Source organism: Dryobates pubescens, chromosome 38 (assembly GCF_014839835.1).
Source record: "Dryobates pubescens isolate bDryPub1 chromosome 38, bDryPub1.pri, whole genome shotgun sequence".
NCBI lineage: Eukaryota > Metazoa > Chordata > Aves > Piciformes > Picidae > Dryobates > Dryobates pubescens.
The window spans coordinates 1,194,924-1,216,687 of record NC_071649.1 but is presented as its reverse complement, the minus strand read 5'-3'; the positions used below and the strand labels follow the sequence as shown (position 1 = coordinate 1,216,687).

Sequence of the window (21,764 nt, the reverse complement as noted above, 5' to 3'; positions counted from 1 at the left end):
AAACCACTGGTCTGCCTGCTGGGGAACATGAGGCTGAACTTCATGCAAGGATCTGAAGTTTTCAGACCTTAACATCTGCCAAAGTTGCAGGCACTGACTGGCTGTGGTTGAACCCCAAGTTAAGGCCAGCCAGGACCACCACTCTGATGCCCTGGACAGAGCAGGCTGTCAAAAGCCATCACTGCACAACCCCAAGCATGGTATTTGTTGATTAGAACACATCTTCCAGACTTCATTGTACTTGTAACTGTTTCCCTTCCTCCCCACTTACTAATCCTGTTTATTCACTTAGTGCAAGGTACTTAACATCCCCACTTTAGGGCTTTGTAGGAAAGAAATGATGGTATATCCTGGTCTTCTGCTGAGCAGCCAGGATATAGTTGAATGCTGTGAGCATAATAAATAAAAGAAATAATCAGAAACAACACTCAGACTTACAGGCTCTAGATTTGGAAGTTTCCAGTATCTTAAGGGGGCCTACAAGAAAGCTGGGGAGGGGCTACTTAGGGTGTCAGGGAAGAAGCAGCATAGCCAGCAGGTCGAGGGAGGTGATTCTCCCCCTTTGCTCTGCTCTGGTGAGACCCCACCTGGACACTGTGTCCAGTTCTGGAGCCTCTGTTACAGGAAGGATCTGGAGGTGCTGGAAGGTGTCCAGAGAAGGGCCACAAGGATGAGCAGAGGGCTGGAGCTGCTCTGCTATGAGGACAGACTGAAAGAGTTGTGGTTGTTCAGTCTGGAGAAGAGAAGGCTCCAAGGAGACCTAATTGTGGCCTTCCAGGATCTGAAGGGGGCTACAAGAAAGCTGGGGAGGGAATTTTGAGGGTGTCAGGGAGTGACAGGACTGGGGAGAATGGAGCAAAACTACAAGTGAGTAGATTCAGATTGGACACTAGGACGAAGTTGTTCCCCAGGAGGGTGGTGAGAGACTGACACAGGTTGCCCAGGGAGGTGGTGGAAGCCTCATCCCTGGAGGTTTTGAAGGCCAGGCTGGATGTGGCTGTGAGCAACTTGCTGTAGTGTGAGGTGTCCCTGCCCATGGCAGGGGGGTTGGAACTAGATGCTCCTTGAGGTCCCTTCCAACCCTAACACTTCCATGATTCTAAGTCCTCTTCTCACACTGCTGTATGAATTCTCACATACCCTCTATTCGAATTAGTTTTTCAGGGAGAACAAATAGGCAACAGAGCTCTCGTGGGCTAGCTTTTGCCCTTAAATAACCTTCCCAAAATGCTGGAAGATAATGAAAAAAAACCTCTTAGATTTTTTTTTCTCCTCTCTTTAAATGTCATTTCAGCCTTTGCTAACACAACACTCATAAAATCTGCTGAGGGCCAAGTGCAGCTTAATAAATCTTGGGAGCCGCAGATCCTTTGCCATTTGGAAAACTCTGATGGAGCCTAAATGTTGCTGCAGCAGGGATGAATAATGCATGGCAAGAAGGTTAAGGATTTGGCAACCAAAACGAACATGAATGATCTCCATAAGAACAGCAAGGCACAGAAATTCTCCTACCTCCTTGCAAGAACTTCATTGGGTAGACTATGGCATGGTACCGGTCTATGCTCAATGAGACAAGAACGTAAGTTGAGGCATAGAGAAGGACCACCTGTGGCAGAAGGTACACAAGGCAACAGCTGAGACACATTTACTGCAGAAAATAATGTCAGCAAGAGCACTGGGCTGAGAATATTTCAAAGCTTCTACTTAAAAATCTGGTCTATAGCCAATGTTAACAGGATGAGCTTCAACAAGGCCAGATGGCAGGTCCAGCACTTGGGTCACAACAACCCCAAGCAATGCTCCAGGCTTGGGGCAGTGTGGCTGAAAGCTGCCTGGCAGAGAGGGAGCTGGGGGTGCTAATGGACAGGCAGCTGGAGAGGAACCAGCAGTGTGCCCAGGTGGCCAAGAAAGCCAAAGGCATCCTGGCTGGGATCAGCAATGCTGTGTCCAGCAGGAGCAGGGAGGGGATTGTCCCCTGGCACTCAGCTCTGGGGAGGCCACACCTGGAGTGTTGTGTTCAGTTTTGGGCACCTCAGCACATGAGAAATGTGGAGGGGCTGGAGTCAGGGCAGAGGAGGGCAAGGAAGCTGGGAAGGGCCTGCAGAATAAATCTGATGAGGAGCAACTGAAGGAGCTGGGGATGGTTAGTGTGGAAAAGAGGAGGCTGAAGGTAGATCTCATTGCTGTCTACAACTCCCTGAAAGGACATTGTGGAGAGGCTGCTGCTGGTCTCTTCTCACAGGTAGGTAGTGACAGAACAAGAGGCAATGGCCTCAAGCTGTGACTGGGTAGGGTTAGACTGGAGAGTAGGAAAAGTTTTTCCCCGCAAGAGTGGTCAGGGATTGGAATGAGCTGCCCAGGGAGGTGGTGGAGTGACCAAGCCTGGCTGTGTTTCAAGGTGGTTTGGATGCAGTGCTTGGGGCTATGGTTTAGGGGTGAGCCTTACAGAGTAGGGTTCTGGGTTGGACTTGATGATGCTGAGGCTCTGTTCCAGCCTGAGTGTTTCTGTGATTCTGTAAAAATGACCCCAAACACTTCATAGTTTCACCCAGATCTTTTTTTCCTTCCTCTTGTCCACACAATACAAGATTTGAAGGTGCTTTAATTAAAGGTGCTTCAATTTTCAACAAGCACCTTCAGCATTTATCAGTCCTGATGCTGTCTTTGCAGCCTTTCTGCTGGGGTTCGTTGCCCTGGGGACACAAAGGCACAGCAGCTTGGGCCCGCAAGGGAGCGCGAGGTTGCCGTACCTGGAAGTAGCGAACGACTCTGCAAACGATGTCAGGAGCCATGAAATCTCCTGTGTAGCGCCAGATGATGTCAGTCATGATGTTGATGAGTCCTGTAAAGGAATCTGCAAGACAGAATGAACTGAAGAAGCATTCAAAGGAGCACACAAGGTGAGCCTCTAAGGCAGGTAAGACTCTTGACATCTACCATCTCTCTCAGTTCTGAGGGCCACCATGCTGTGTCTGGTCAGCCTGGGATGCTGGAGGAATCATAGAATCAATAAGGTTGGAAAAGACCTCAGAGATCATCAAGTCCAGCCTGTCACCCAGCACCTCATGACTAACTAAACCATGGCTCCAAGTGCCACATCCAAGCCTCCAGGAACAGTGACTCCACCACCTCCCTGGGCAACACATTCCAATGGCAAATCTCTCTTGCTGGGAAGAACTTTCTCCTCAACTCCAGCCTAAACCTCCCCTGGCACAGCTTGAGACTGTGTACTCTTGTTCTGGTGCTGCTTGCCTGGGAGAAGGCAAGCAGCCCCACCTGGCTACAACCTCCCTTCAGGTAGTTGTAGAGAGCAAGAAGGTCTCCCCTGAGCCTCCTCTTCTCCAGGCTAAGCAACCCCAGCTCCCTCAGCCTCTCCTCACAGGGCTATGCTCCAGACCCCTCCCCAGCCTCATTGCCCTTCTCTGAACACATTCAAGTATCTCAATATCCTTCTTAAATTGAGGTGCCCAGAACTGGACACACCTGGAAGAGTCTCAGAAAACAAAATTTTGTGTATTTATTTTCTTGTTCTCTTAATGCAAATCCATTTAGACAGATAAGGCAGGATGCCTCTGTGTGCCAGAGCCCACAGCTGGTTTCCTGTGACCACAACTTGCTGCTGCCCTTTGGGCTGGGTTTTAGCCTGGCTGGGATTGCAGATGGATCAGATGAGCTGCACCCTTGAAGTGCCTTTTTCTCCCCATTGTTTATCAAAGGGTGTGAGGTGATGAGATGAGATGGCCTGGGCTGTATGTAGGTCCTGTCTGTACCCACATCTCCTCCAAAGGTGAGTGGAGATGGCCACATCAGCCCTGGGCTGTATGTAGGTCCTGTCTGTACCCACATCTCCATCAAACGTGAGTGGAGATGGCCACATCAGCCCTGGGCTGTATGTAGGTCCTGTCTGTACCCACATCTCCTCCAAAGGTGAGTGGAGATGGCCACATCAGCCCTGGGCTGTATGTAGGTCCTGTCTGTACCCACATCTCCATCAAACGTGAGTGGAGATGGCCACATCAGCCCTGGGCTGTGTGTAGGTCCTGTCTGTACCCACATCTCCATCAAAGGTGAGTTGAGATGGCCACATCAGCCCTGGGCTGTATGTAGGTCCTGTCTGTACCCACATCTCCTGCAAAGGTGAGTGGAGATGGCCACATCAGCCCTGGGCTGTATGTAGGTCCTGTCTGTACCCACATCTCCATCAAAGGTGAGTTGAGATGGCCACATCAGCCCTGGGCTGTATGTAGGTCCTGTCTGTACCCACATCTCCATCAAAGGTGAGTGGAGATGGCCACATCACCTCTGGGTTTTGCAAAATTAGCTTCCTCTAAGCCCCTCTGAAACTCCAGATCTTTCCAGCTGGAAGCAGATCTCAGCTTAACTCTTGTTTTGCTTCACTAGAAAACTAGGATTATTTTTTTCTTTATCAGTAATCCTTTATGTCCTATTTTTTTCTCCAATCCTTTATCTCTCCTTGTTCTTCAGTCATCTCTTTTTTATCTTCAAGGCTCAGTTCAAAATGAAATTAGAGCAAGGACATCAGTGCTGTTGCACGCAGCTGTGTTGCTTCCCTCCTTATCATTTTATTGTTCAATTCATACTGTTTTACTCTTTCCTCTCCCAAGCTTTCCCAACCCTATTTTCTTCCTCTCTACTCTTTCTCATTCCAGAGGGAAGGTAACCTCCTGAAGCTTTCTCCACCCAGCACTTGTGTGATGCCTGCTGTCACACCTACCCAAGGAAGGGAAAGGTCAGGAGGATGAGCAGAGGGCTGGAGCTGCTCTGCTATGAGGACAGGCTGAGGGAGTTGGGGTTGTTGAGTCTGGAGAAGAGAAGGCTCCCAGGAGACCTAATTGTGGCCTTCCAGTATCTGAAGGGGGCTACAGGAAAGCTGGGGTGGGATTTTTGAGTGTGTCAGGGAGTGATAGGACTGGGGGGACTGAAAAAAACAACTAGAAATGTGTAGATTCAGATTGGATGTTAGGAAGAAGTTCTTCCCCATGAGAGACTGGCACAGGTTACCCAGGGAGGTGGTGGAAGCCTCATCCCTGGAGGTTTTGAAGGGCAGGCTGGATGTGGCTGTGAGCAACCTGCTGTAGGGTGAGGTGTCCCTGCCCATGGCAGGGGGGGTGGAACTAGAGGCTCCTTGAGGTCCTTTCCAACCCTGACAGCTCTGTGACTCTGTGAATGTCATGGTTTGAGTGTTGGATGTTGCCCATTGATTAGAGTGAAGGGCCAAGGGGTGATCGTTCCTCTGCTGTGCAAAAGTGGCTTGAAGGCTTCACTGAGAAAGTTGTGGGTGTATGTAATGAAGGTGGACTTCAGAGAAACCACACAATTTTAGTGTTTCAAAAAGTGAAATGAATCCTCCAGCAGTGGTTCAGACCCATCCCCTTACTCCTGAATTATTGATTCATAGGCTCTCTCTCTCCAGTGATGAAATATTCATCAGTTCAAAGTAGTACACATTGAGAGAGCTTCACCTCGGCATATCCTCCAGCTCCTGATGCTCTGAGCATCTGCCAAGCAAGTTGCAAATGGTAGTTCAGCCTCCCTCTGAAGGAAGACAATGTGGGGGCCAACCTCCCTTTTCCTTAGCTCAGTGCTCTCAGGAGGGGAGGGAAGGAGAAGGGAGCACACCTCAGCTGTCTCTTCATTTCCCTCTCCTCAACACTGCTTTTGCCATCCCTTTCCAGTGCATTCAGAGAGTACTTTGGAGATGCATCCTGCAGCTGATGTCAGAGATGGGCCAGTGTTCAGCTGCTTTCCAGGATGCTGTCTGCAGAGCTACCTGCTAGCTTTAAGCAATTTGAGAAGGCCCAGAAGGGCACTGCCAGTGTATGCCCACAGGGGCTTTTTAGTTCACGGGGGAGCATGGTTTGGTACCCCCTGGGTGGCCTCCACTTGACTGGCTTGTGACATAGCAGCCACAGGGGAAGGAGATGTGTCTTCACAGGACAGGTAACCCTAAACTGGCCAGGAAGGGATTCCATTCCATGTGCATTATATTCTGCTTTAGTTGATTAGATGGTGTTGGGTGATAGGTTGGACTTGATGATCTCAAAGTTCTTTCCCAACCTTGTCTGGTCTGGTCTGGTCTATTCTGTTCTGTTCTGTTCAGTTCTGTTCATTTGGTGTGGGAACAGAGACAGCTTGCAGCTGTTCACAGGCACAAGCCCTATGAGGAGAGTCTGAGGGAGCTGGTGTTGCTTAGCCAGGAGAAGAGGAGGCTCAGTGGAGACCTTATTGCTGTCCACAACTACCTGAAGGGACGTTGTAGCCAGATCAGGGTTGGTCTCTTCTCCCAGGCACCCAGCACCAGAACAAGAGGACACAGTCTCAAGCTGTGCCAGGGGAAGTTTAGGCTGGATGTTAGGAAGAAATTCCTCACAGAGAGAGAGATTGGCCATTGGAATGTGCTGCCCAGGGAGGTGGTGGAGTCACCATCCCTAGAGGTGTTTAAGAAGATCCTGGATGAGACACTTGGTGTCATGGTTTAGTTGATGAGATGGTGTTGGGTGATAGGTTGGACTCAATGATCTCTGAGGTCTTTTCCAACCTAGTTCATTCTATTCATGAGCAAAAAGCTTACTGGTAAGATTCACTGGATAGCTGCCTTGTGAAGTCACCACACAGGAAAGGCAGCTCCTGCGACTGCATACTGAGCTGCTTTCCATTCAACATACTGCAGTGGCAGAACAGGCTGAAGACTTCCTTACGCATGGTTTGGAGCTCAGTCCTGTCACTGGGATGATCTTATTGGCCAAAATAGACTTCTAAGCATTTGGTCCTAGTAGAACAACGGAGTCTCTGCAGTGCCATATGTGATATCTTTGATCTGAAGTCCATAAATCCTGTTAAACCTCTGTAAACATTTGGTAACCAGCTAGGCAAAGGAGTCAAAGGAAGTGACTGTCTGCAGAAGAGCTGGGAAGCACATGGATGTGAGTTGTGCAGATCAGCAGGTGAGGAAGCTCCGCCTGCAAATGCTGCTGGTTTGTCCTACAGCCCTTTGGAAAGGTGGGGGATAGAAAAAGTGTTCTCTGATTGGTGGCACTACCACAGCCTAACTCAAGGTGACAAATAAATATCACTGCAAGAAGGGGATAGGAAGGGAAAAAAAATCCCAACCTTCTGAATGCAGCTTTTCGTCTCAGTGCTTTTCAGTGTGTGCAAAGGCTCTTCTCCAACAGCATTTCCATTTGACTGCAATTAGAAATGCTGTGGTACAGCTGATGGGCTGCAAGGTGTTCAGGATGTATTTCTACATCTGATAGCAAAAGCTTCAAGCCCTGTGGTGTAACAGGAGCTAATGAGACCTTGAATGATCATAGGATGTGTTCAAGAGGGGTTTGGACGTGGCACTTGGCTCCATGGTTTAGTAGTCATGAAGTCTTGGGTGACAGGTTGGACTTGATGATCTTTGAGGTCTTTTCCAACCTTATTGATTCTATGATAAGAATCAACCAGGTTGGAAAAGACCTCAGAGATCATTAACTCCAACCTGTTACCTGTCACCCAACACCTCCTGACAACTAAACCATGGCTCCAAGTGCCACATCCAAGCCTTTTTTGAACACCTCCAGGGATGGTGACTCCACCACGTCCCTGGGCAGCACATTCCATTGGCCAGTTACTCTCTCTGTGAAGGTAAAACACAGTAACACACAGAGTAAAAGAGTAAAATGGAGTAAAACCAGAGTAAAACACACTCATTATGGCCATACTGCTTCTTTCTCAGCTTTCCCTGGAAGAGTCTTTACTCCTGGTGCCTCTCTCCAAGGCTCAGAATCCTTCAGTGCTTAGACCATTAGGCACTGTGGCCAGCAGGTCTAGGGATGTGATTATCCCCCTGCTGAGGTCACACCTTGAATACTGGGTTCAGTTTTGAGCCCCTAACTGCAAGAAGGACGTTGAGGTAGTGGAGCATGTCCAGAGAAGGGCAATAAAGCTGGTGAAGGGTCTGTTGAGGAGCAGCTGAGGGTACTGGGATTGTTTAGTCTGGAGAAGAGGATGCTGAAGGGAGAGCTCATTGCTCTCTACAAATACCTCAGAGGAGGCTGGAGAGAGATGGGTGTCAGTCTGTTCTCACATGCAACAAGTGTGAGGGCAAGAGGAGATGGCCTCAACTTGTGCCAAGGAAGTTTCAAGTTGGATGTTAGGAAAAAGTTCTTCCTAGACAGGATTCCCAGCCACTGGAGCAGGCTGCCCAGGGAGGTGATGGAGTCACCATCCCTGGTGGTATTTAAGAGTTGTGTAGGTGTGGTGCTTAGGGACGTGGTTTAGTGGCAGTAGTTTAGCAGTAGTGGTGGGACTGTGGGCTCTGAGTGAGTGGTTGGATACAATGACCCCAAAGGTCTCTTCCAACCTCAACAGTTCTATGGTCTTCCATGGCCATGCAATCCTTTCTTTCAACACTACCACCAGCAGCAGGGAACCCCACACATCTACATTCATTTATCAACAGCAGCCTAAGTCTTACACAGAGTAACTACACTGTCTTTGTCAGATGACAACCAGGAGGGAATCAAGCAGGAATCCATGCAGTTTAGAGACAGCTTGGAATGAAATCCACTTCTCCCCTTGCTGCAGGGATGCTGGGCCCATGGGATTATAGAGACTAGGCTGCCAAGCACCTTTTATTAGAAACACAACCAAACAGAGCACAACTGTCATCAGGATTTAAATGTCTGAAACAGACTGAAGGTAGGAAAAACATAATCAGTCCTTCAGGACCACAGAACAATTCTGTAGCTGTCAAAACAAGAATTAAGCCTTCCTATAAATGGGCACAAATTGACAGAGCTGAAGCTGACTGCTGCTGACGTAAAAACCCACACAGCCTGGTCCACTGCCTCCTGAATGCACCTGCAAAGCATGCTCAGGGTTACCACCAGGACACAGAAAAGGTTAGCAAAATATCAGCCTTCCTGCTGTATGCTTTTTGCTCTGGGGCCCCCAAGAAAACCCTGAGTTCACCTCTTACCCTTTGTGCCTCCCTGTGCCACGCTGGGGGTGTGCCATGTGTGATGAGAATATAACCCCAGCTGCTCTCCTTGCACCCTGCCTTCTCCAAACAGGGGGCTGCTTTCAAGACAATCACTTGTGAAAAGAGCTATTAAACAGGCACCAAGGCTTTGCCAGACAGACTTAAAGGTGCTGCTGCTGCTGCTTTGCTTTTTCCCAAGGAATGATACTAACAGAAATAAAGAGTGTGCTGGGGGAAGGGGAACCTAAGGAAGTTCAACAAGTGTGAGGGCAGAGTCCTGCACCTGGGGAGGGGAAAAAACCCCATGCACCAGTACAGGTTAGGGGTTGGCCTGCTGGAAAGCAACTCCACAGAGAAGTCTGTGTCAAAGGCTTTACACACTGGAGCTCTGAATGGTCAAAGGAAAAGCAATGTGAATATACTTAGCAAGCTCTTAGGAGAAACAGATAAAGCCACAGACTGTATAAATCCAGCAGCTGGCTGAATTTAGAACATCACTATCTTCTCTGGAGCCCCTATTACAGGAGGTGCTGAAAAGTGTCCAGAGAAGGGCCACAAGGGTGACCAGAGGGCTGGAACTGCTGTGCTATGAGGATAGACTGAGGGAGTTGGGGTTGTTCAGTCTGGAGAAGAGAAGGCTCTGAAGAGACCCAATTGTAGCCTTCCAGAATCTGAAGGGGGCTACAAGAAAGCTGGGGAAGGACTTTTGAGGGTGTCAGGGAGTGACAGGACAGGGGGGGATGGAGCAAAACTGCAAGTGAATAGATTCAGATTAGATGTTAGGAAGAAGCTCTTCCCCATGAGGGTGGTGAGACACTGGCACAGGTTGCCCAGGGAGGTGGTGGCAGCCTCATCCCTGGAGGCTTTTGCAGCCAGGCTGGCTGTGGCTGTGAGCAAGCTGCTGTAGTGTGAGGTGTCCCTGGCCAGGGCAGAGGGGTTGGAACTGGCTGATCCTTGAGGTCCCTTCCAACCCTGACCATTCTGTGAGTATATGATTTTCTGCAAAGCATTTAAATAAAAAACGAGAAAAAGAAAACTAAATACATTATGGAAACATTGTTTGCTGAAAACAAAGCCAACCTGCCACAGCAGGCACTTGGAAATGCTTTTGATAGGCTAATGAGTGGGTGGTGAAGGATTTGGTAACACATCTGAAAATGCATGAAAAGCTCTCTTGCTAGAGCAGGCAGCCCACCTATTTGTAACAATTCAGGATGACCAAATTAGTCCTGAGGAAGAGCAAAATATTTCTCCCAGACAACCTGTGAAAGAACAAGAGGACACAGTCTCAAGCTTAATATGTTTGGAGATGATCTGCATGAGGGGGTTGAGCCAGTCATCAGTAAAATTGCAGATGACACCAAGGTGGGAGAAGGGCTCTGCAGAGGGACCTTGCCAGGCTGGACAGATGGGCAGAGTCCAACAGGATGGCATTTAACAAGTCCAAGTGCTGGGTGCTGCACTTTAGCCACAGCAACCCCATGCAGTGCTACAGGCTGGGCTCAGAGTGGCTGGAGAGCTGCCAAACAGAGAGGGACCTGGGGGTACTGGTTGATAGTAGGCTGAACGTGAGCCAGCAGTGTGCCCAGGTGGCCAAGAAGGCCAATGGCATCCTGGTCTGCATCAGGAATAGTGTGGCCAGCAGGAGCAGGGAAGTCATTCTGCCCTGAACTCAGCACTGGTTAGGCCACACCTTGAGTCCTGTGTCCAGTTCTGGGCTCCTCCCTTTAAGAAGGACATTGAAGGTGTCCAGAGAAGGGCAACAAAGCCGGGGAGGGGTCCGGAGCACAGCCCTGTGGGGAGAGGCTGAGGGAGCTGGGGTTGCTTAGCCCGAAGAAGAGGAAGCTCAGGGGAGACCTTCTTGCTGTCTACAACTAACTGAAGGGAGGTTGTAGCCAGGTGGGGGTTGGTCTCTTCCCAGGCAAGCAGCACCAGAACAAGAGGACACAGTCTCAAGCTGTGTCAGGGGAAATTTAGGCTGAAGGTGAGGAGAAAGTTCTTCACAGAGGGAGTTATTAGCCATTGGAATGTGCTGCCCAGGGAGGTGGTGGAGTCACCGTCCCTGGAGGTGTTCAAAAAAGGCTTGGATGTGGCACTTGGTGCCATGGTTTAGTTAGTCATGAGGTGTTGGGTGATAGGTTGGACTTGACGATCTTTGAGGTGTTTTCCAACCTTATTGATTCTATGATAAGTTGCACCAGGGGAGGTTTAGGCTGGATGTTAGGCAGAAATTCTTCACAAAAAGAGAGATTGGCCATTGGGATGTGCTGCCCAGGGAGGTGGTGGAGTCACCATCACTGGAGGTGTTTAAGAAGAGCCTGGATGAGGCACTTGGTGCCAAGGTTTAGCTGATTAGATGGTGCTGGGTGATAGGTTGGACTCAATGATCTCTGAGGTCATTTCCAACCTGCTTAATTCTGTATTCTGTTTGTGACACTCTCTGCACAGAAGGAGCTGCAAGAAAAAAAGTAAAGACAAGAAAACTCAAAGTCCAAAGCATTTCCTTTTCCCAGAGCCTTCCATATTCACTTGGACATTGCAAACCCTGTCAGTGAAGCACAGGGTCATTTAAAAGCACACCTGCAGAAGGCATGCCTTGGGAAGCACTGCTTTGGTTTGTGGTTTTTCCTTCTGATGGATCTTGTTGAATGCATTTTTTCACCAGTCTGCTTGTATTAACTGGGTAGAGGCCTCCCAGGAATGCAGTTGTGTATTGCAATTTCACTTTGATCAGAGTCATTTTCTTTGTTGCACTTCCCAAGCAGTCTTCTGGAAGGCAGCAGTAATGGAGTGCAGCAGGGGATATTGAACTGCTTGTGAACCACTCAGGCAGCTCACAAAAAAACATTATTAAAAGGCAAATGCCCTTTATGCTCATAACTTCTAAACTCCACAAGCTGAAATGCTTTAATACTTCTAATGTGCTGTGATACACTGAGCTGTGCTCTGCTGGAGCTGCTGCTGTGGCTTTACAGCTGGCAGCTTGCACTTGCCTGCCTGTCACGGCTTGGGTTTGACTCTGACTCTCCTTCCAGTTCAGCAGGACAGGTGTCAAGAGTGTGGTTTGCTGGTAAGCTCAACAAATGAACCTACTGAAGCTCAACAAGGGCAAGTGTAGAGTCCTCCATGGGAACAACCCCATGAACCAGTACAGGTTAGGGGCTTGACCAGAGAAGGACCTGGGAGCCCTGGTGAATAAGTCAACCATGAGCCAGCAATGCGCCCTCCTGGACAAGAAGGCAAATGATGTCCTGGGGTGCATGAAGAAGATCATGGCCAGCAGGTCGTGGGAAGTTCTACTCCCCCTCTACTCTGCCCCAGTGAAGGCACATTTGGGGTACTGTGTCCAGTTCTGGGCTCCCCAGTTCAAAAGAGAACTACTGGAGAAAGTCCAGCAGAGGGCTACAAAGAAGAGGAGGGGACAGGAGGATCTCTCTTACAAGGAAAGGCTGAGAGACCTGGTGCTGCTTAGCCTGGAGAAGACTGAGAGAGGATCTTATCAGGGCTTATCAATATCCAGAAGGTGAATGTCCACAATATGAGCAGCCACAGTGACACAGAATCACAGAATCACCAAGGTTGGAAGAGACCTCAAAGATCGAGTCCAATCTGTCACCACAGACCTCATGACTAGACCATGGCACCAAGTGCCACATCCAGTCTCCTCTTGAACACCTCAGGGATGGTGACTCCACCACCTCCCTGGGCAGCACATTCCAATGGCAAATGACTCTCTCAGTGAAGAACTTTCTCCTCACCTCCAGCCTAAACTTCCCCTGGTGCAGCTTGAGACTGTGTCCTCTTCTTCTGGTGCTGCTTGCCTGGGAGAAGAGACCAACTCCCTCCTGCGTACAGCCTCCCTTCAGGTAGTTGTACAGAGCAATATGGTCTCCCCTGAGCATCCTTGTCTCCAGGCTAAACAATCCCAGCTCCCTCAGCCTCTCTTCGTAGGGCTGTGCTCAAGGCCTCTCCCCAGCCTTGTTGCCCTTCTCTGGACACGTTCAAGTGTCTCAAAGTCCTTCTTAAACTGAGGGGCCCAGAACTGGACACAGGACTCAAGGTGTGGCCTAACCAGTGCTGAGTACAGGGCAGAATGACTTCCCTGCTCCTGCTGGCCACAGTGTTCCTAATGCAGGCCAGGATGCCATTGGCCTTCTTGGCCACCTGGGCACACTGCTGGTTTGAGCTGGAGCAGCACTAATTGGGTTGGAGTTGATGTTCTCTGAGGTCTTTTCCAACCTTATTGATTCTATGAAACACAAGTATTGTGTCCAGCCCTGGACTTATCAGGTAGCCCAGAAGGTACCTAAAGATACATCAGCATATGGTAAAACATAGAGGACACAAGCTCAGGGCCAGGCTGGTTAAAAACACTTTGAATTCATTTTGGCACTAGAAACTGAAGTGAAAGAAGCACTGGCCAGCAAACCCAGAGCTCATTTCTACAGTCTAAGAGTATCCCAGCTCTACAAGAGCTCCCTGGTTGGACACTAACCAGCCATGGTGGCCTCAGAGTGTCCAACCAGCCATGGTTGGGCACTAACCAGCCTGCTTTTGGGAGTAATATATTCTAGACTAAAACTCTCTGGCTACTGCATCCAGATCAGCTCCATCTCTGTTTCTTAGTATTTCCTGGCTTACATCCTTGACTTAGAACCATAGAATTGTTAGAGTTGGAAAGGACCTCAAGGATCATCCAATTCCAACCCCCCTGCCATGGCAAGGGACACCTCATACTACAGCAGGTTGCTCACAGCCACATCCAGCCTGGCCTTCAAAACCTCCAGGGATGAGGCTTCCACCACTTCCCTGGGCAAACTGTTCAAGTCTCTTGCCCATGTACATAGAAGACAAAAGCAATGCAGCTGTGACAGACCACAGGGCTGCTGCCAGTCCTTCCAGGCCACCTTTCCTTGAGGTCCCTTCCAACCACAAATCTATGATTCTATATCAAGCTGGAATTGGATTGTCTCAGTGTCCAACCTACTTATTACAACCTAGAGGACAATGAGTCATCTTCAAAGGTTCAAAGGAGGAGCTGAGTTCCTGCTAGATGGCAATTAAATTGCCAGAAATGGCAATGGATATCAACTTTGGCTTGCCACAAGCTACCACAGGGTACTGCAGGCAGTGGCCACATCTATCTTACTGATGTTTATATATCCCTAATTTAAAGTAACTTCCATCTTGGTTTTCAGTTCCTGAAGCAGTCCTCTTGGCAGAATCAGGATGGAAAATCACAGAATCATAGAATTGTCAGGGTTGGAAGGGACCTCAAGGATCAGCCAGTTCCAACCCCCCTGCCATGGCCAGGGACACCTCACACTGCAGCAGCTTGCAGGGATGAGGCTTCCACCACTTCCCTGGGCAACCTGTTCCAGTGTCTCACTACCCTCATGGGGAACAACTTCTTCCTAACATCCAATCTGTATTTACCCACTTCTAGTTATTCTTTTCATTTCCCCCAATCCTATCACTCCCTGACACCCTAAAAAATCCCTCCCCAGCTTTCTTGTAGCCCCCTTCAGATACTGCAAGGCCACAATTAGGCTTCTTCTCTAGGCAACTGGTACAGCCATGCAATTAATTTCCTGGTTCACTCCCAATCCAGAGATCTCTGCATAGTTTCATGGGATGCACTGAATAAGCAGCATTAGTATTCCTCTGTTTACTCCTGGAGACCATTTCTGCTCCTGCTAAATTGATTCTCATTGATTATGTGAATGCACAATGAACAGCTGCACAGACCACTATGGTTTCTCTAGCCTGCAGGGGGAAAGGTGGAGATGAGCTACTTATTGCCCTGTATTTTTTTAAAGCCATATCCAAACCCAGGTGGTTTGCAGAGCTGTTGGACTTCCAGCTAAGTGTTTGGGAATTAGGCTTCTTCCCAAACTGGGGAGTTTAGCTGCTGTTGGCTACTCCAGCAAATTCCAGCACCTGAGCCTGAGGGAATATTAATACCTCCCTCCCTTCCTGATTTTGACTTGTCCTTTTCAGCAGTGACGGGAACATGTAGTGCAGAGCAGCAGATCCAGCAGCAGAGACTCTTCCATTACCATCCATTAATGACAGTTTCAAGAGCTTTTAGGGCATAATGAACACAAGAAATGCAGACATCCTTCTTTCAATCCTACCAATGAACTCTGCAGTACAATTCTTTCAAGTCTTCTTTTCTGCAGATAGGATACTGATGCCTCTCACTTTTCCTCAGCCTTCATTTCTCCCTCCCCTCTCCCCTCACACCCCCCTCACCCCCCCCCCCCCCCCCCCCCCCCCCCCCCCCAAATTAGCAGAAAATAGGAGTGTGGAAAGGGGAGAAAGCCACAAATATCTGGAAATGCTGCTGGATACATGATGATTACTGTCCTTCTGAGCTCCCCTGCTCTGCTGCCTTCAGACCTGTTGCTATGATAAAATCTCCTCTCTTCACTTTGTTTTTGCAGAAGAGCAGCAGAACCATCTTCCCCCATCCCACTACCTGCAGCTGTACACAGGACAGGATTTTCTAAGAGAGGATTTTCACAGAGTCACAGAAACACTCAGGCTGGAACAGGAACAGACACTCAGGACCACTGAGTCCAACCCAGAACCCTACTCTGCAAGGCTCACCCCTAAACCAGAGCCCCAAGCACCACATCCAAACCACCTTGAAACACAGCCAGGCTTGGGGACTCCACCACCTCCCTGGGCAGTTCATTCCAATCCCTGACCACTCTTGCCATGAAAAAACGTTTCCTAACGACCAGTCTAACCCTACCCAGTCACAGCTTGAGGCTGTTCCCTCCTGTTCTATCCCTAATTACCTGTGAGAAGAGACCAGGAGCAGCCTCTCCTACATGTCCTCTGAGGTACTTGTAGAGAGCAGTGAGGTGTCCCCTCAGCCTCCTCTTTTCCAAACTAACCATCCCCAGCTCCCTCAGTCAGCACTGTTGCACTAAACTGCAATCCAGTTCAGCATTCTGCATTACTTCACTGGGTCCTGCGTGGTCAGCCAAGCAAATCAGGAGGCAGGTTCCAGCCACGACCCAGCTGGCAAGGTATGAGTTTTCTAGCAGAACTTGGAACTCTGTGGGCTCTTTGGCTGCCAATAGTCCTACTCCATTAAGGTGACTTGCTGAGCAAGCTGCTAATTAGCTCTATGCAATTAACTGCTAATGCTCGTTATCGCTGCGATGTCTGAGGCACTTGTAAAACTGATGAATTCATCTGTAGGATTTCTCTAAAGTGCAGGAATATTACAGCTACCATTTTTTCCAGGTGAAAAGCTGGAAGAGAGACAATTTTCTGTTAATATTGCTCTACATGTTCATTTGGGTAATGGTGTTATTCTATTAAGCTTTTGTACAGATCAGGGAGTCACAAGACATCTCCATTCCGTGAAGTCACACAAAGGGGAAGGATGTTGAAGGACAGACACAGTCCATCAAAGCAGTCAGTGTAACACCTCCTTGTCTCTTAGAATAGCTGCATGGAAAGCTGCTAACTCCTGCATCTGTATATGCTGGAGTAGATGATCTCAAAGGTCCCTTCCAACCTAAGCCATTCTATGATTCTATGTAAACCTCCAAACTTGTATCAATGATTTGATGCAGCATTGCTTTAGAAATGGAAAGAGATGTGCCCTTATGATAGCTGTATGGAAAGCGGCTAACTACTGCATCTATGTATGCTGGAGTAGATAGAATAGAATAGAATAGAATAGAATAGAATAGAATAGAATAGAATAGAATAGACCAGGTTGGAGAAGACCTTTGAGATCATCAAGTCCAACCTATCATCCAACACCATCTAATCAACTAAACCACGGCACCAAGCACCCCATCAAGTCTCTTCCTAAACACCTCCAGTGATGGTGACTCCACCACCTCCCTGGGCAGCACATTCCAATGGTCAGTTACTCTTTCTATGAAGAACTTTTTCCTAACCTCAAGCCTAAACCTCCCCTGCTGCAGCTTGAGACTGTGTCCTCTTCTTCTGGTGCTGCTTGCCTGGGAGAAGAGACCAACCCCTACCTGGCTACAACCTCCCTTCAGGTAGTTTTAGACAGCAGGAAGGTGTCCCCTGAGCCTCCCCTTCTCCAGGCTAAGCAAGCCCAGCTCCCTCAGCCTCTCCTCACAGGGCTGTGCTCCAGACCCCTCCCCAGCTTTGTTGCCCTTCTCTGGACACCTTCCAGCAGCTCAACATCTTTCCTAATCTGAGGAGCCCAGAACTGGACACAGGACTCAAGGTGTGGCCTAACCAGTGCTGAGTACAGGGCACAATGACTTCCCTGCTCCTCCTGGCCACACTATTCCTGATGCAGGCCAGGATGCAATTGACTTTCTTGGCCACCTGGGCACACTGCTGTCTCATGTTCAGCCTACTATCAACCAGTATCCCCAGGTCCCTTTCTGCCTGGCTGCTCTCCAGCCACTCTGACCCCAGCCTGTAGCACTGCATGGGGTTGTTGTGGCCAATGTGTAGAACCTGGCACTTGGATGTGTTCAGTCTCATGCCCTTGGACTCTGCCCATCTGTCCAGCCTGTCCAGGTCCCTCTGCAGAGCCCTCCTACCCTCTAACAGATCAACTCCTGCCCCCTTTAATGCCATTCTCATAGAATCACAGGAAATCAGAGTTGTTTGGGTTGGAAAAGACCTTTAAAGGTCATGTAGTTCAACCTCCCTGCAGTTAGCAGGGGCATCTTCAACTGCATCAGGTTGCTCTGAGCTGCATCCAACCCGACCTGCAATGCTTCCAGGATCAGGTTTCTACCACCTCTCTGGGCAACCTGGGCAAGTGTTCACCACCTTCAATGTAAAAACAGTCTTCCTTCTCTCCAGTCTGAATCTCCCCTCTTTGAGTTTCAAATCCTTGCCCTTTTTTCTGCTGCTAAAAAGATTGGCCCCATCTTAGAGATCCTCTTTAAGCACTGAAAGGCTGAAATAAGCCCTCCCTGGAGTCTTCCAGGCTGAACAATCCCAACTCTCTCAGCTTTTCCTCATCCCAGAAGTTTTCCAGCCCTCTGATAATTTCTGTGGCCTCCTCTGGATCCTCTCCAACAAGTCTCATCTCAAGCCATCCCTTAGCATTCGGTATTTATACGACAACATAGGCTGCAGCTAAATACTTTGTATAGGTCAGCTTTTGTTCTTCTGTTCATATGTAAGGCACCACAGAAGTCAGCTGATACTCTTTTTATACTTCCTTTCTTCCCTGCAGCCACAGCAACACCTACACAGGCTGTCAGGCTGCCAGCCTGTGGCATAAGATTAGGCATATGGTAAAGAGCCTTGCATGTCCTCCTACCCTTAACAGTCAACAACAACAAAAAATACCTAAGACTATTCTTAAGCTACTGATTTCTGCTAAATACAATCATAGAATCACCCAGGTTGGAAGGCACAACCAAAAGTCATCCAGTCCAACCCCTCCTCAGCCCCTGCAGTCAGCAGGGACATCCTCCACTAAATCTGGTTGCCCAGAGCCTTGTCCAGCCTCACCTTGAATATTTCCAGGGATGGAAGCTCAACCACCTCCCTGGGCAACCTCTCCCAGTGTTGCACCACCCTCATGGTGCAGAACTTGTTCCTAATATCCAGTCTAAATCTGCTCTTCTCTAGTTTCAAACCACTGCCCCTAGTCCTATCCCTATAGCCCTCTGTAAATAGTCCCTCTCCAACCTCCCTGCAGTCCTCCTTCAGCTACTGGAGAATGGCAATTAGGCCTCCCTGGAACTTTCTCTTCTGCAGGCTGAACCAGAGCTAACAGACATGAAATTTCCAGCTCCAAATTGCCAGATGTAAATGTTGGAGGGAAAAAACAACCATCAATAAAACCAAAAAATGATGTGCTTTGGTCATTAAAAAGAACTCAAATAAGGTCCTCTGTCAGTAGCAGTTGAAGTTGGATGAAGAATAATGAGAAGTAAAATACTTCTCTGTGGTTTGGGTTTTTTTTTTTAAGGTATTGCTTCACTGATTTTAGGATTGGTCAAACAATGACATTTTTCATGGGACTGGTTGGCTAATAAAAGCCATTCCCTGCCCAATGCTACTCAGATAATGGTGCTTTATATCTGCTGCTTTTACATTTCAAGAGCAGAGCTAAGAAGGCGTTGGGTAAAGTGATCTGAATGGGGATAACTGTGTGGACCAACCACCTTGTCTGAAAACAACCATCTTTCACCTGAAAATAGCCAGAGTGATGCAGTGCCTGTGAAGCCAGCTGCCTGTCAGGCACTCTCCTTTGTTCTTGAACCACTCAGAGAACTCAGTCAGAGACAAACATCTTAAAGACTCTGGGACTCTGTGAAGCTGAGTGAAATGGCATCAAGTCGGGGAAGATGTGAGAGGTTTCCTGCCAGGAGAGAGAGCTATGCCCAGAGCATAACTTGTGCTAAATGCAGAAGAGATCTATTTGGGGGAGAGTGTTTAGAAATGCTTTCCTCACAGGGCAATCTTCAGAGCTTACACCTTCTGAGAAACAAAATTGTCTTGGAGATAGAAACCTGTAGGAAACCTAGCTTTGGTTTCAGCCTTCACAGATGAGTCTGTTCCCAAGAAAAACACTTTAACAACAGTAACAGCAACAAAAAAAGGGAATATGGCTAAAAGCAAACTTGAACAGCAAGGCAAATATGGTGATCATAGAATCATAGATTTGTCAGGGTTGGAAGGGACCTCAAGGAGCATCCAGTTCCAACCCCCCTGCCATAGGGGGGTTGGAACCCCTTCAAAACTGCCCGGCATGAGGCTGCCACCACCTCCCTGGGCAACCTGTGCCAGTCTCTCACCACCCTCATGGGGAACAACTTCTTCCTAATATCCAATCTCAATCTACTCACTTGTAGTTTTGCTGCATCCCCCCCAGTCCTATCACTCCCTGACACCCTTCAAAGTCCCTCCCCAGCTTTCTTGGAGCCCCCTTCAGATACTGGAAGGCCACAATTAGGTCTCCTTGGAGCCTTCTCTTCTCCAAACTGAACAGCCCCAACTCAGCCTCAGTCTGTCCTCATAGAAGCAGAGCTGCAGCCCTCTGCTCATCCTTGTGGCCCTTCTCTGGACATGCTCCAGCATGCAATGGGGGTTCCAGAATGTTCCTCTTTGTTACATCAGCTGATTAGTGATTAGTGCTATTGTTCAGCTTGGCTATTAACTCTTAGCTGATTTCTTAGTGCTTAAATTCCCAGATAATTTCAAAGAGGTTACTATGTGAGTTGAGAGCTAAGCATGGAATCATAGAATCACGGAATTGTTAGGTTTGGAAAGGACCTCAAGGATCAGCCAGTTCCAACCCCCTGCCATGGCCAGGGACACCTCACACTACAGCAGCTTGCTCACAGCCACAGCCAGCCTGGCCTTCAAAACCTCCAGGGATGAGGCTTCCATCACCTCCCTGGGCAACCTGTGCCAGTCTCTCACCACCCTCTATTACTAATATTTGTAAATATTAGTAGTTGCATTTCATTGTAGATTGTAGTTTTGCTTGTAAATACAGGCTTCATTTGCTTCCAGCTGAGCTGGTGTGGCAAATTTAATATTGGGGGGAATTTTCAACCCACCACAGGAGGTTTAGCTTGGATAGAATGAAAAAATTCTTCCCTGAAAGTGTTGTCAAGCCCTGGCACAGGCTGCCCAGGGAAGTGATGGAGTCACCATCCCTGGTGGTATTTAAGAGCTGTGTAGATGTGGTGTGAATCCAAGCTTCAGTGACACTGAACTTAAAGGGAGATTACTCACAGCCCTACAGATCCCTGCAGCTCTGAGCACCACATTGAGTTATGCTGTTGTTAACTTTGCCACAGCAACTCAGTTAGAAGCAAATGAAGGTGTATTTACAAGCAAGAACTACACTCCACAATGGAATGGAATGCAATGAATATGTACCAAATAGACAGGACTGACAATATAGAATCATAGACTCAAACAGGTTGGGAAAGACCTGAGAGATGAAGTCCAACCTATTACCTTATAAATAGAATAGAATAGAATAGAACACAACACAACACAACACAACAGGATAGAAATAACCTAATACCCAACACCTCCTGACAACTAAACCATGGCTTTGAGTGCCACATCCAATCCTTTTTTGAACACCCCCAGGGATGGTGACTCCACCACCTCCCTGGGCAGCACATTCCAATGGCAAATTACTCTTTCTGGGAAAAACTTTCTCCTCACCTCCAGCCCAAACTTCCCCTGGCACAGCTTGAGAATCATTATAGAATAGTCCAGGCTGGAAGGGACCTCCAAAGCCCATCCAGTCCAGCCTCCCTGCAGACAGCAGAGACATCCCCAACTAGATCAGGCTGCCCCAGGCCCCGTTGAGCCTCACCTCTAGTATCTCCGGGGATGGAGCCTCAACCACCTCCCTTGGCAACCTTGAGTTATGGTGGCCAAGTCCCAGAGAGCATCTCCAGGGTGCAGATCCTTGATCTGCAGGACAGCCCTTGTGAAAAGGCTGTGTGAATTAGAGGTGCCAGTAGGAGTAGCGCAAGAGAGATGCTGGCTCTGTATGCAGATATATACAATTAGCAAACAACACAAAACTCCCCTGGTCAGAGACCAGGGAAGCCATTCCACTGCCCCCCTCTACCCCACCTGTCCCAAGAGAGAAAAGGAGCAGAGAGAAAGCAGTGGCTTAGACTTAACTAAACAATTTCAGCCAAGCCCAGCTGACAAGCAGGTTAATCTCTCCTGAGTGAAGCGAAGCAGCAGAGATCAGGAAAGGAGAGAGAATTTGTTTAGCATAATCTTTTGTTTTCCTTTTTACACCCAATAGGGATTTATT

General features: G+C 48.5%; 1 protein-coding gene across 1 annotated transcript in view; it reads right to left on the bottom strand.

Annotated features, from left to right (window-relative positions):
• Positions 1–21,764, bottom strand: part of NPSR1 (neuropeptide S receptor 1) — a 70,054-nt gene that overhangs the window by 33,919 nt on the left and 14,371 nt on the right. Inside the window, 2 exon segments of the mRNA XM_009899846.2 lie at positions 1,513–1,606; positions 2,751–2,854. Of these exon segments, the coding sequence (XP_009898148.1) occupies positions 1,513–1,606; positions 2,751–2,854 (198 nt within the window).